The 15,032-nt window shown below is 42.2% G+C and overlaps 1 protein-coding gene across 3 annotated transcripts in view; it reads left to right on the forward strand.

Moving 5' to 3' along the window:
• Positions 1-2,365: 2,365 nt before the first annotated feature.
• caska (calcium/calmodulin-dependent serine protein kinase a) overlaps positions 2,366-15,032 on the forward strand; it is a 139,901-nt gene continuing 127,234 nt past the window's right edge. Inside the window, exon 1 of one of the 3 annotated variants that reach the window (XM_019876906.1) lies at positions 2,366-3,140. In XM_019876906.1, coding sequence (XP_019732465.1) covers positions 3,082-3,140 — 59 coding nt within the window. In that variant the 5' untranslated portion in view covers positions 2,366-3,081. The remainder of the gene's footprint in view (positions 3,141-15,032) is intronic. The other 2 variants (XM_019876907.1, XM_019876908.1) reach the window with 2 other exon arrangements.

Below are 15,032 nucleotides of genomic sequence, written 5' to 3' on the forward strand. Positions count from 1 at the left end.
GCAGTAAATTACATTTCCGTTGATAGTTATGATAACAGTTTTCTTTCACATCACTGACACCATACCTGAGTGGAATGACAAAAAAAAACCACTACCCCTGCCCCACAGAAAAGCAGGAACAGGCACAGAATGTGTCTTTTAGATTCTCACTGAAATCTCATGTGCCACATGATGATGGTTTTAACACCACATTCGATTGGAATTTTAAGGCATTTAAGTGGTTAATGAGGAAAATATTTATTAGAGGTTCCACCGGATCCATTTTCACCATACAACAAGCCGACCACGCAAACAAACCATCAGCACAATATGTCTTGTCAGTGATCCTCAAATTTTATTATGGGTGCCATGTCATCGTACGCAAAAGATTCACTGTGCATAATATTCCAGTGACTTCAATTTGCTTTTAAAATCCAGTACAATACATTTGATGTACAGTAATGCATTTCTGTTGCATTTAAGTTTGAAATTAGTCATTTATGAAAAATATTTTTTCATTTTATTTTATATCATTTACATTTATAGGAGTAGTTTTTTCATCTAACTTTGGTATGCAATACACTTTATTTGAATTGTCATTTTATGCTAATATTAACATGTAACACGTTAATACTGTATTCAAACCATGCATGGTATTACAGTGGCTAGTTTTAGTTTTTTGTTTGTTCGTTTTGTTTTGTTTTTATGAACACGTGGGCCTACTATGTGACTGTACTTCATTATCGGTCATCATAGAGGTACTTCGAGAGCCAAGTATTTTTTGGGGTGGTACGTGTTGTAAAAGGTATGAGAACCACCGTCCTAAATAAAACATATTGGCACTTAGCGAGTACCGACAGGCCCTTTGCACTGTATCCCATGTTCGTCATTGTTTTCATGTTTCTTGTGCAGAGCGTGTCTGTTAAGTGAAATCTTGTTGCACAAACGTGTAATGACAATAAAGGCAATTCATTCATTCATTCATTGTGTTTCAAGGAGGGAACAACAATATTACCCTGAGTTGCTATGACGCTTTTTTTTTTTTAAATGAACTACTGCATATGGAATAATCTTTTTTTAAATACATGAGTAAAATATCAACTTATTCATCTTGGGTTTAGAAGCTTCTCAATTATTCATTCCGCATTAATTACGCAATCTGCTGGCAATGTATTGAACCCACCGAACACCATAAAATATTAAACTAAATTGTGTAACATAGGCCTGTGTTGGCAGAAGAGTCCCCTCAGACAACTAAACTACATTTCAATTCCCTTTAAAACATCTTGATTTTATATGGTGGGTTACCTTGATTAGATTCACATTTCGCTACATCATTCAGACATTTTGAAACATATATTTACAGACAGAGGTGGACTGTAGAAATGACATTGTAGAAATGACATTGTAGTTTCTGCCACGTAATTTTCTTGGATGAGATCCAAATGGTTCATTCACAAAACCAGTAATACCACTTTCTCAACCGCCAGTCTTCTTGCAAGTAAATCAGTGTATTCAACTAAACAGACAAGATTTTACAATAGTCAAGTACATTTTTGAGTATTATTTTAGTTTTCATATTTTTTAAATATTTTGGTCTGATGGTTGTGTGCAAATTGGGTGCCTTGGATCAATGAAGTTTGGGAAACAATGGCCTAAAAGGCCTTGGGAAATTTACCACCCCTGTACTGGCTTTAACAAATACTGTACATCAAAACACTGCAGATTTTGCTCGGATTTAATTGACTGGATGGATCTCCAAATATTTTGCATTTCATCCAAAATCAGCTTTCAGTTGTAACTTCATAATTTGCCCATCAATCTATATTTATATACAATACATTATACTCACTCTCCTAACTCGTGACTTGTGTGCGGGCAGCATGTGATCTGTTTCCACTCAGTGATGGTGTGGATGTTAGAGTGGATGGTTGGTCGTCTCTATATGTGTCCTGCGGCTGACTGGCGACCAGTTCCGGGTCAATATATGTAGAGACAAATAACCATTCACATTCAAATCTACACCGTCACTGAGTGAGAACCGATTCCACGATGCCCGCACCAAAGTCAGGCGGGTGTACCACTATACCACTACACTATAAGCGACTGTGTGTGTGTGTGTGTGTGTGTGTGTGTGTGTGTGTGTGTGTGTGTTTACATTGATCTGTGAAATACATTTTATATATTTATTTTTGACACCATTTATGAAAATATACAAATCATAAGACTCGAAACAAGAGGATTTACTTTTTTTTTTGAAAGGTTAGGTTTTTTCCACGCATTCGACACCACTCGGACTACCCTGCCCAATGAAAAAGACCTGAGGAAACTGCGGCTATGCCGGCTTGTCGCGTCGCCATGTTGGCTCTAACTGTTTCAGTCGCCCTCAAGGAACTCTGGGAATCCTCCCTGCGCCAACATGGAAGACGGCGGGGAGCAGTTTCACAACCACTTTTGTGGTGGGCGGAGCTTGGCTTTTTAGATCGCTCAGTAGAGCTGAACGGAAGACATTGATCAGGAGAAGAAAAAACGAAACCATAGAAGTGGAAGTGGAGTGAAGTAAAGCCCGACGTGACGAGACCCTTTTGGAATTTTCCCCTACAATTCAAGATTCACAAAAGAGGAGAAGCGACGGTGTGCAGCCACGTCCCGGCGGGCACGAAGGTTGTCAATCGGCGGCTTCTCGGGATGTGAAGCTCAGCGTAAACCCACCTGGACGCATATTAAAGTGGACGTGAGCAGCACGCTGGACTGACTGTAAGGCTGAGGCGAGAATCGTTTGCTTTCTCACACCGGAGTGTGCCATCGGGAAAACTGGGAAAGGCGGGGTCGGACTAGTGGTGGTCTCCCACACCGGGATTACCGAGCTCCCCCTGCGCCGCTTCGTACCCAACGACGCAGCGGAATTATAGAGGGGGAGCCGGGGGTGGTCAGGGAGCTTTCACGGACGTTATCTACCGACGACACCGCCGCCGTCGGGCGCGGACGACGTTTGTCCGTCATTCCTGTCAACGGTCACCTGGTCGTGGCCCTTTTCTCTCCGTGTTTGGAGTCTAACCCAGTATTACTTGGGATTTGCACCTTCCCGGTGAAACTGGGACTATGGCGGACGACGACATTCTCTTCGAAGATGTGTACGAGCTCTGCGAAGTGATCGGGAAGTAAGTGTTTGCATTGCCGCTGTTATTCCCGCATTTCGCTCTGCGAGGTGATCGGGAAGTGTTTGCATTGCCGCTGTTATTCCCGCATTTCGCCTTTCCAATTAGCGAGCGCGCCCATACAGCGCTCATATTGTAATGTGCACGCTTTAAATGTGGCGTCATTGTGGCTGAATCAATAGAAGCCTCCCTGGTGTGTATGATCCCTTAATCCCTCCCTTGTCGACCTCCGAACTCGCTTGTAAGAGTGCAGTGCATTTATGAGACACATACACACCAACAAGAAATGTCATGGAAAACAGTTGTTGCATTCCCACTTTTATTGCCAACGCGTGTTTAGGACCTATTACGTTTGCACCAGTGCACAACGTGATTCTAGTTGGTAACTTTCTACACTGATGAAAGCACGCGCGTCCACACACAGACAGACACACGGATACATATGAACGCGCGCGCGCGCGCACACACGCACACACACCGCACACATCTGGTCATGTTTAGGGAGTGACGGTTCAGGTTCATCTCTGTCTGCTCCTTGGAATAACATTCATCCCGAATGTGTGCACTTTACCATGAGATCAGCCGAACATTAACACTGCAACTGACTCAAGATACACGACATATTCTACGTAGACGTTCACAGAATGGAGGGAACGAAAGTCAAGACGTTGCAGTTTTTCCGTCTTGTGAGGTGGCATCGCAGCTGTACGGAGGCAGGATGGCGCCTGTATGTAAGGGAATGCTGGAAAGGCGGGACAGAAGTGTGAAGTTTCACTTCTCCAGCCCTGGTGTGTTGACACCAAAGACAGCTATCGAAGGCTTGATTTGCACAGTCGGTTGAATTCCAATTTTAATGCCTACAGCAGGGTTTTCCAACCTTGAGCAAAAACATGTTTCACTTCAGAAAAGATCTCACAACACACCACAAAAGTGTCATAAAAAGTGGACACTCAAGATGAAGAAATGATTTCATTCTGCCCAACGCTGGTCTGCATAGATCAACAACGATGCATTATTTGTCGTAAATAAATCATTTTCGGAGTAAAGTGTTAGGATGCACTGGCCTCTAATTTTTTGAGACTCTCTCTTTCCCAGTACATTTCAAATAACACATCAGATATGACTGCGTTTACATTCACAGAACAGATGACACAACCCACATGTGTAGATGTCCACATTTCACATAAGAGATGACACAAGGGTCTAGACCAGTGGTTCTTAACCTTGTTAGAGGTACCGAACCCAACCAGTTCATATGCACGTTCACCGAACCCTTCATTCGTGAAAAATAAAAATGTAATTTTTTTTTTTTTTACAAATTCAAGACATTAAAAAACACATTTATTAAAAACAAAAAAGTAAATAAAATTACATGGCCTAAGTTATATTTTTTAAAATTGTATGATGTACTATCATGACAGTCACACGTTGACTACTAAGCGAACTAAATTTCCCACAGCACTGATTGGACAAGCAATGTAATGTGATCATCTGCAGCCAGTGATGGCCAAGCGGGCGTGTCATAACTAATTGACATCTTGAGATTAGGTTTAAGGAACAAAAAAAAGAAACGTGGCCAGCAACATTGTGGCCAAGAGACGAGCGGTCAGCAATCTGGAATTACAGCTTGCGATCAGAACTCAGACTCAGTTCCTACCACCTAAAAAAAAAAAATCTGGCCAAACAAAATCCTGAAAACACCAGGAAACCAAAGGGTGTATCCATGGCAGAGGCTCCGTCAAACCCCTGAGATCGATTCACCGAACCCCTAGGCTTCGATCGAACCCAGGTTAAGAACCACTGGTCAAGACAGAGCAGTGACAAAACCGAGGTAATCATCCATCAATCCACTTATTTATTGTGTTCAATGGGGATCTATAGCTATCCAACTGAGTTTAGGTGAATGGCAGACTACACCCAAGACTGATCACAAGGCACATATGGAGGCAGACCACCATTTACACTCATTCGCAATATCACTGAGTGGGAACTGAACCCATGCTACCTGCACCAAAGTCAGGCTAGTATACCACGACACCATCAGGGAATCCACTGAAGTCCGTCCGTCCATCCGTCCATCCATCCATCCATCATCCATCCATCCATCCATTTTATGATCCGCTTATCCTCACAAGGGTCGCGGTGTGCGCTGGCGCCTATCCCAGCCGTCAATCGCAGGGCACACACAGACAAACAACCATCCGCACTCACAGTCACACCTAGGGACAATTTAGAGTGTTCCATTAACCTGCCATGTATGTTTTTGGAATGTGGGAGGAAACCGGAGTGCTTGGAAAAATCCCACGCAGGCATGGGGAGAACATGCAAACTCCATACAGGAAGGTCAGAGCCGGAATCGAACCCTGCACCTCTGCACTGTGAGGCCGACACACACTAATCAGTTGAACCCCCCGTCCCTGCCCTCGCTTTGAGTCAACAATAATAAATATGTTAAGATGTCAACTACTGTTTAGTTGGCCAAGGCTGAGTCTTTCCTGTCGATTTCAAGGACCGTAACCTCGACATGACTCCGTTATTTTGCTTATTTAATGATGGACATGCCTCCAGTGTAACATATTCAGACCATATTTAATTGACTTCGCCAGGACTGTGAAATGGGTTTTTGCATCAGCCCACATTGCAGTAATGGTTTCTCTCAGAGGGCTCTGATGTCTCTCAGAGGGCTGTGATGACTGTAGAAAAAAAAATGTCTAATGTATGTCATATTATTATGCACATTTTATTATCATATATATTCCTACAAATTAAATTTTAAGTCATAAGTACAATGGATCCCTGCAAACTGATTTGGATAACCGTGAAATCACGAATGCGTGCGTGTGTGTGTGTGTGTGTGTGTGTGTGTGTGTGTGTGTGTGTATATATATATATATATATATATATACACACACACACATACCGAAGTTAACAAAACAAAATACGGTAATACAACAAAACACAACATAAGACATGGACAGTCACGCAATCATAAACATATACCAAAATATGCCTTGTTGTTTGAAGCAGTTTTACAGATGAAAGAGGTGAAAATCAAAGTGTTCTTTCGCCAGCGGATCAGAGACGTCACACTCAAAATGCATACATGTCTGCTATACTTTGAAAGTAAACAAGAAGCTGTAGCGACCATTGACGAAAAAAGAGATAGGTTCACTTCTCCTGTCCCTTATAAATCCACTTAAATGCCAAGCGCCGACTCTCACTTCCAAATACGCATCCGCGCTCTATGCGCACGCTCCTCTCTCCTCGTCCTCAGCTCCAGCAGCCATGCATCCAGCCGCACCAACGCAGAATGTACAACAGCGTCGACATCTCCGCTGAACAAAACGGGGATGTGAAAAATGCTGTCCATTACAGCTGTCTTTGGACAGTTGTACAGCAAACGTACGACAAATGTAGAATAAAATAAAATAACACAGTGAACTACCGAGAAATGGACCAATTGGGAATAATAAATACGCCTTATAATATAAACATAATGTTTAAGTGATGATCGTACATACGGCATTAGCATCATTGCTACATGCAAATGGAACTGATCAAAAGATGACACGATTGATTGCTACTTTCACCCGGTGGCTGCCGGATAGTAATTAGCGACTAAACTGCTCATATTTACTGTACGTAAGCAAGCTGTGCAAACTCTGCTGCATTTTTCATGCTTTCCACTGTATCACTCGGGTGCTACTTGTTCAAATTATTCAATGAGTTTCTTGTATTGCCTTGTTTTTGACGACATACGGTGCGCTACAGCTTCCTCCTCCAAGTCTCTCTGGAGATCCCGCTAGGGGAGGAACTTCTCTTGTCAAAATACCTTCATCTTCGGAAGTCATGGCTGCCCATCAGCTGTGAGTGTAAAGCTGTACATTTTGTAACTATTACTTTCTGTTTACTGCTTCTTCTTTCGTTTATTGGCGGATTCTGTTTATTTCATCTCCACTGCTGCAATGTTTTTAGAATTGCGCATGCAATTAACCTGAAACATTTCCTTGCTGCTGTGCTGATGCCACGGGGATGACTAATAACCCAAACTGGTTATAAACGGCTGTGTTTAGTTTTTGACGGCCCATCCTCTCCAGGCATTTATTCTCTTTCACATCCGTTGCGCTCACCCTTTTTGTTTTGCAAAATAAGCTTCAGTACCTGCGTTACACCGGGGGAAGTAGCAGCTGATAACACAGCGTTTCATGAGTCAGCCGAGGAATGAAAGACTCGTCGAGGGAGACGCTTGCTTTGTATTTGTACACAACAGAGGCGCTTGAATGAGCGCAAGAACAGAGTCTGTTCCTGCTTCGAGCGACACACGAATAAGCGAACGTCATTGCGAATGATGCCCTGCTTTGGGTGTGCACAAAGCTAACAGTCAGTCAGTTAAAGCCTGGGTGACTGCTTGCGGGTCTTCTTGAGATGCTTGCCAGGGTGATAAGACCTGCGCTGCATGTTTTGACAAGCCTGAAAATTATGTCTTAAACACACACCAGTGGCGAGCAAAAAAGATCTCAGAAACACCTTTTGTGGAGGACGTTTTGGATGTGTGCGCCACCAGAGCTCACATGGGCCAGCCGAAACACTCAAATATGAGCCCAGGTGCACAAACACACATTCAAGTTCTCTTGGTAATTTAAGTGAATTATAGCCTCTAATAAGGCTGCTCAATAATGAAAAAAAAATTAATGAAAGTAATATTTGACATCACGAGTATTCAAACATTTATGTAACAGTCATTTACGGTATTCTTGTTACAAAACAAAAAAAAAATGTCTTAACATAAAAAATATGAAAACTAATCAAATTCTTTGAAACACTATAATTATGTTCCTATAGGACCCAGCAAAATGTATACAATTAGTTATTTTAAAATTAAAATGGTGAAGATATATACATTCAAATGTGGGTTCCTTGTAAAACAAACAATACATTTGCACTTACAATACAGGTACACATATTAATTGCCACAGCACTGTTTTGTAACATTCATCCATCCATTTTCAACACTGTTTATCCTGAACAGGGTCGACCAAACTGAGCAAACCCGAATACGCCACTTGACTCCTCTCCGCTTCCTTACATGACAAAGTGACGCTTCCTCGTGTAGCGTTCATTGTGAGCAGACGTGTTCGTTGTGATTTACGCAAATCTGACTGTTTTTATGTTATTTCTGCAGAGTGTATTGGACCTTAATCACGGGCTAATAAAATAGTTTCGGATTTTGGACAAATCGCTTTTCGAACAGCCTTATGGTCGAAAACCGAGGTATGACCATACATATATATATATATATTCGTTGGAGCCTTCTCCTCCAACGGTCGGAGAAGGCTCCAACAGATGACGTACTTCAGACAATGGAGAATAGAGGATGAGGTGCTGGAAGAGGGACCATCATGGGAGGACAAGCCCCTACACGGGATGTACCACCGGACCATAACGGAAGTGGCTGATCTCAAGAAGTCCTTTTAGTGGCTGGAGAGGGCCAGCCTGAAGGACAGCACAGAGGCACTCATCCTGGCTGCTCAGGAACAGGCCCTGAGCACCAGAGCCATTAAGGCCCAGATATACCACACCAGACAAGACCCAAGATGTAGGTTGTGCAAAGAGGCACTTGAGACGATCCAACACTACACATAACTGCAGGGTGTAAGATGCTGGCAGGAAAAGCCTACATGGAAAGCCATAACCAGGTGGCTGGCATAGTCTACCGAAACATCTGTGCGGAGTTTGGACTGGAAACCCCAAGGTCAAAATGGCAAACACCTCCAAAGGTGGTGGAGAATGACCGAGCAAAGATCCTGTGGGACTTCCAGATACAGACTGACAAGATGGTAATGGCGAACCAACCAGATATCGTGATCATCGATAAAGGGCAGAGGAAAGCCGTTGTAGTGGATGTAGCGATACCAAGTGAAGGAAACACCAGAAAGAAGGAATACGAGAAACTAGAGAAATACCAAGGGCTCAGAGAGGAGCTGGAGAGAGCCTGGAAGGTAAAGGTGACGGTAGTGCCTGTGGTGGTCGGAGCACTCGGGGCAGTGACTTTATTGTTTAATTCTGACGAATATTTCACAGTGCTAGCACTGAAATGTAGAACAAAATACATGTCTTTAAAATATTACAAATTTATTAATATCAGACTTGGGCCCTATTCACAAAAATCACTCACATATTGACTCATAACATACAAACACATGTCTTTAGTGGCATTGTAATGGAATGGCTGTTGGGAAAAAATATTTTTTTTAGGCATTTTGCCCTATCAATAGTCTGCAGCCTCTCTTATAACGCTGGTTTCTCAACACTGTTGAATAGCTGTATCTCTCTTTAAAAAGTGAGTAACGCTCTCTGTGAGGCGTTACAATTGCAAGCTGTCGGGAAATGGAGGGCCCTCCATGTCCCATTGTCTTTTTGGTCACCAGTTAAATAAATTGTGTGGGATGGTTGTCTTTTAAATGGACTTTGAGGTTTGCTGTGTTGCAACTTTGGTCATACAAATGTGACATGCCACCCTTTTGATGCTATCAGGTGCTCCATGTTCATCTGGTGTGTGTGTGTGTGTGTGTGTGTGTGTGTGTGTGTGTGTGTGTGTGTGTGTGTGTGAGAGAGAGAGAGAGAGAGAGAGAGCGTAAGAGAGAATATTGCAAGAGTTGCACTGAGGTGACTGCTCATTTATTTCAACAATTAAGCCACACTTTTATTCAGCATATGATGTCACACACACACACACACACACACACACACACACACACACACACGTACTAACTAGCATACATTCACACATTTCTTCGCTGGTTCAGCAGACAAGGCTCGCAAAAATGGTTCATTGTGCACTGAAAACACCCTACCGATTGAGTTTGGATTTGCTTCCTGGTTTATTTTTTTTAATTGATACTGTATTGAGCACAATTTCTATTGATAATGATCATGTGTCTATTGTGATATACAGTCTTATCTCGGTTTTCGACCATAATCCGTTCCAGAAGGCTGTTCGAAAACCGAAACCACGCTCTTTTTTTAAAAAAAATCTTTATTGAACACGTCTGCTCACAATGGAACGCTACACGAGGAAGCGTCACTTCCTCGTCTACCCGAGGAAGCGTCACTTCCTCGTGTAAGGATGGCGAGAGGAGTCAAGTGGCGCATTAAAGTGCGCTCAGTTTGTTCGAGAACCGAAATTCGGTCGTCATCCGAGGCATAAAAAACTCGCAATTTTTGGTCGAAAACCGATTTGGTCGAGGACAGAGACGTTCGAAAACCGAAGTTTGACTACTATATTGACTTTGAATTCTCGCCCAGCTCAGGCATACCTTCCTTATAAAGTGCTTGTAAAAACTATTTTTCAGAGCTGGTGTAGGAATTGAACATCTGCTTCAAAGTTGGTGACCCAGACAAGAAAAACCAAAGGATCTAGCGAGAACGGGAGCAAGTAAATAGAGATGTGAAGGCTAAACAAGACAAGAATGAAACCAGTCAATTTTGGTTGGACAATGCATCAGAGTCAGTGAGGAGATCTGGAGAATTTATGGTTGCCGAGGAGGAAGGTGGCCCATTACCCTGAGAAACAGTCCATTCCTCCGGGCCATGCTGTCTTCAGGCCCTTTCTCCAAAATAAAAGCATTATATAGGGGCCAAAAATTCATCTCTATTCCATAATCTCTGTTTAATAAAACATGGGTCTTGGAGGTGATAAGTGGCAACAATAATTTCTGCACAAGCGATCCAGGTGCAATTCGAATGCATTTGCGACAATGTTGACGCCAGCAGCCAGATATCCATTAAATGATTACGAGGCCAACATCTGTCTCCACATGCTTGCTAATGGAGCCAAGATAGCCATCGCAATGCACACTCTGAAGATTTAGCAGTAGACGGCTGTCCTATAATGTACTATATTCCGAAATATAAATATAAAATATTGAGTTGAGCATATTGGTGCAGAGATGATTTACTCCATGAGTAGGACAAGGAATTTCCTCTCATTTGCGTCCTGCCTGGCGTTGAAGTAGGCTTTAAGAGCTTGGATGTCATTATGTACAGTCTGTATATATATATCTTAAGATTGGAATCATCATATCATGATGCAGCATTTACGTAATAATCGGTATATCGGTATTAAAAAACAAAAAAGTCACAATCGCTATCTAATGGAAGAAGGAAAATCTCATGGAAACGGATCATCCATCCATGCTTCATTTGTGCCACTCCACAACAGAAAAGAGGAGGGGCTTCTCCTCATTTGACAGAAAGAAAAAAAAAAAAAGTAGGAACATCGCTAGTCAATGAGGAGACCTGTGGTTGGGCTAAAACCTTGGCTAATGCTAAATGCTATTGCTATATTTATTGTTCCAGAGCTGTAAATAAGGAAAACCACTTAATCAGATCACTCATCAACTTCCTCGCTCGCCATTCTCCAAGACTGCTCCTTTTTGGCTCGGTCCCGGCATTGGAAGCTGGCTGTGTAGTACAGCACTGGGTGCCCACAGACCGCAATGATTAATTTGTCCTACATAGTTTTTTGGGGGGGGCACGGTGTTTGTGTGCTGTGTATGTGATTGGCTGTCACAACGCCATTTATGTCTTCCAGTTCAAATTTAACAAATCGAGCTAATATGCTCCCCCCTACTCGCATCGTGTCAATCGTGCCACCCAGCACGTATTCATACGTATCTTCGCCAACTACATTGACTTTATATTACTCTTCAGCACTGATGGTCATGCAAAGGGCGACAATTTGATACGCACTACTGAAATACCAAGTTTTCTCAAATTACTTTTACACAATTGGTTATTATTAATAATTGGTTTTCATCTGTGAGGAGACATTGATCATGTGATTTGAACCCCGAACTTCAGAACTTTGAGGCAGACACACAAACCACTCCTTACTCTGCTCTGAATGGAAACAGTACTGTGGGAAAATGAAGTGATTTCAATAAATGACCATAATTTCACAATAATAAGTCAAATCACAAGTCATTAACTAAGGATGTGCCAACATGACAGCCATGTTGGGGAGGTTGACGTCAAGGGCAGGGCATTGAAATTGAGTCATATTATCCTAATTTCCCAACTGATTTTCATAAGATTTACGTTTTTTATGTAATGCCAAAGGGTGTGCTGTCATTTATCTGACATTTGAAAAAAGGTTGGTTTTCTTGTTGTCCACACACAGAAACCTTTGACGCTCCTAGTTTAGCGTCGCTGTTGGCACACAGCTCAAAAAGAGCATGTTGTATCTAAAAGTTGATCGACAGGTTAATCGATGATAGACATTTTTTGCAGGCTCTGGACAATAAGAAAAAGGAATCATGCTCGGAGATTAGTTTGAATAAAATCTCAAGCCAAAGTAACTAATGTCCCACTCATCATCATGAATCCACATTAAGAGGGAGTCTGCTGAATAAATAAGCTAAAAAAAAACCCCAAACAAAAAAATTCAAGCTTTTATCACGGTTTTGGCCCATTAGGGCATGTAAACAAAAAAACCTTGCACAATCCGGATGATTCACTCCAAATGTTAATGCCATTTTGAACGTTATTACGCCTGACTGAAATTTGCATGAAGACTGTAGACGAGCGCTGGGGCGGGCTGTCCTCATCAGCTGGTTTTGTCTGTGAGCTAAAAAAAAAAAAAACACTGCAGTTGACGCCAGGACTAAAGGCGCAGTGGGCATTGTTTATACATTTTGAGGACAAGCCAGATGTCAGTTATTAAAATGTACGGAATACGAAAGTGATGTGCTTCATAATGAAAAAGAAAATATTGCGCTAGTGCGTTGTGACTGAATGGGGTCCTGAGCCTTGTGGGGGACATGCATGTGTTGTTGTTGCCTCCAGGGGGTCGTGTGTGTGTGTGTGTGTGTGTGTGTGTGTGTGTGTGTGTGTGTGTGTGTGTGTGTGTGTGTGTGTGTGCGGGCGTGCAAGCAGCTTGTATAATAAAATCTAAGGCACTCTGTTGGGGGTCGGTGGGTGGGAGAAAATGTGCTGAAAGGCTGGTTCCGGCACGCACAATTACACATAGATGATATAGCAGCGAGATCTCACACTCGGCCACTTAAAATATTTATACATTCCCATTCAAGCCAGAACAAACATCACTGCCAGAACTTTGCTGGTCAAACAAACAAATACAAACAGGTCTGGTCACACATGTGTTGAAGTTGAATCTCCAAAATTGGTTCCAATCGGGCTTGTGAAGTTGTTCTAACTTCCAAATAACAATGGCTTGATCCCACTTTTTCATTTCAAATACTGTAGCCTCAAGGATCGTCCGATACCGATCATATTCGATCTGATTGTTTTTGTCCATGTAAATGTTGTTAATATTATTTGGGTGCAATTTGCTTTTTTTCGACATCTAAAAACACCAACGTTCACTGTACAACTATTCCGGTCCTCCCTACGAAAGAAGTAAACACACAGAAGTCACGTGTACTGTATTTTACTGACCATTAGTCGCGCAGCATTATTAGGCGCAATATTGCTCTGACTTTGTGTTACCAAAGTCTACTAAAAAATAATGGAACACCCATTAGAGCTCTGTCTGCTTTTGAAACCATCAAACCTTCCACTCCACTCAGGGAATCTTGCATAACCTCCTCACACACACATTTAATGTGGCTCCCATTAACTTCAGGCAGGGGTGTCAAACTCATTTCTGTTGCGGCCCACTTTGGAGTCACGTCTTCCTTTGGAGGGCCGTTAGGACAGTGAACCCACCAAAAATGTTTAATCGTCTCTTCGCATTACTGGACACAACAAATGAACGGATTACCAGTTTTGAAATCAGTTAAGTTTGCCCAATTATTGTTCAAGTGAGTGTAAACACAGTAACAAAAGTATTACTAAATCTCAATGTTATTTATAACACATGACAATTTGAAGTTTTGGTACAGATTTTAGCAAGGCTCATGCAAGTTGACACACATGATTTGCTTTCGTGGGCCACATACAATGATGTGGCGGGCCGGAACTGGCCCCCGGGCCTTGGGTTTGACGTATGGGTTAAGGGCTGTGATGTCCACATTGTAGAACACAGCGGTAGAACCACTTTGACCCTTCCCTGTCCCAACTGTGACTGACAGTCTAAATGCACATATCATTTTACTGGAAAGTAGTTACACTGTTTTCTGTTTGTTGCTTTTCTACTGGTTTTTTTTTTAATGCTGCTCCTTTTGAAATAACCTCTCGAGGACAAATAAAGTGTTTCGAAGTGACTGTCAATACAATACATTTTTAGTTATATAGCGCTTTCACAACAGCTGCCGCTGTAATAAAGCACTTAACACTTAAATTTACTCAACTTAACACTTAAATAAACAACAAAACACCTGAACACATAACAATCACCATTGACGATAATACAATCATAACAACTATTCAGACATTAGCCTTGTTGTTACGGTAGTTGTTACTGTGGCTAATGCTAAGCTATCAAGTCAGTGCGCTCACCATTATCCAACTTTTTCGCTCGGTTACGGCAGCTATTGGAAGCTGGCTGTGGCTAGTATCTGTTATAACTGCTAGTGTTCACATTTTGAAATGAGCGCTTCTACAATATTCCTGGAGAGTCACAGTGTTTAATCACTGGTGAGCTATTTTTGAAATAGGCCCATTAGCTACTCATGTAGTACGAAAGGGTCATCAACATGGTGCCCACGGGCACCATGTTGATGACCCTTTCTTTAGATACTGGTAACCAGGTTACAAAGCCACTCAACTGTAGCCTTTGTTTTGGCACGGTCTGCTCGGAGTTGTCCCTTTTCAATAATACTGTAAATCCTAAAAACCGGAAAGACTCCGAGTGAAACTCACATTTTTCTGCTTTTACATAAAGCCTGCTCTCTAGGAGCCTTCGAAGAACTTTTCATACATGTAGTCTATGTT

The sequence above is a fragment of the Hippocampus comes genome, unplaced genomic scaffold, assembly GCF_001891065.2.
Source record: "Hippocampus comes isolate QL1 unplaced genomic scaffold, H_comes_QL1_v1.1 scaffold110, whole genome shotgun sequence".
Taxonomy (NCBI): Eukaryota; Metazoa; Chordata; class Actinopteri; order Syngnathiformes; family Syngnathidae; genus Hippocampus; species Hippocampus comes.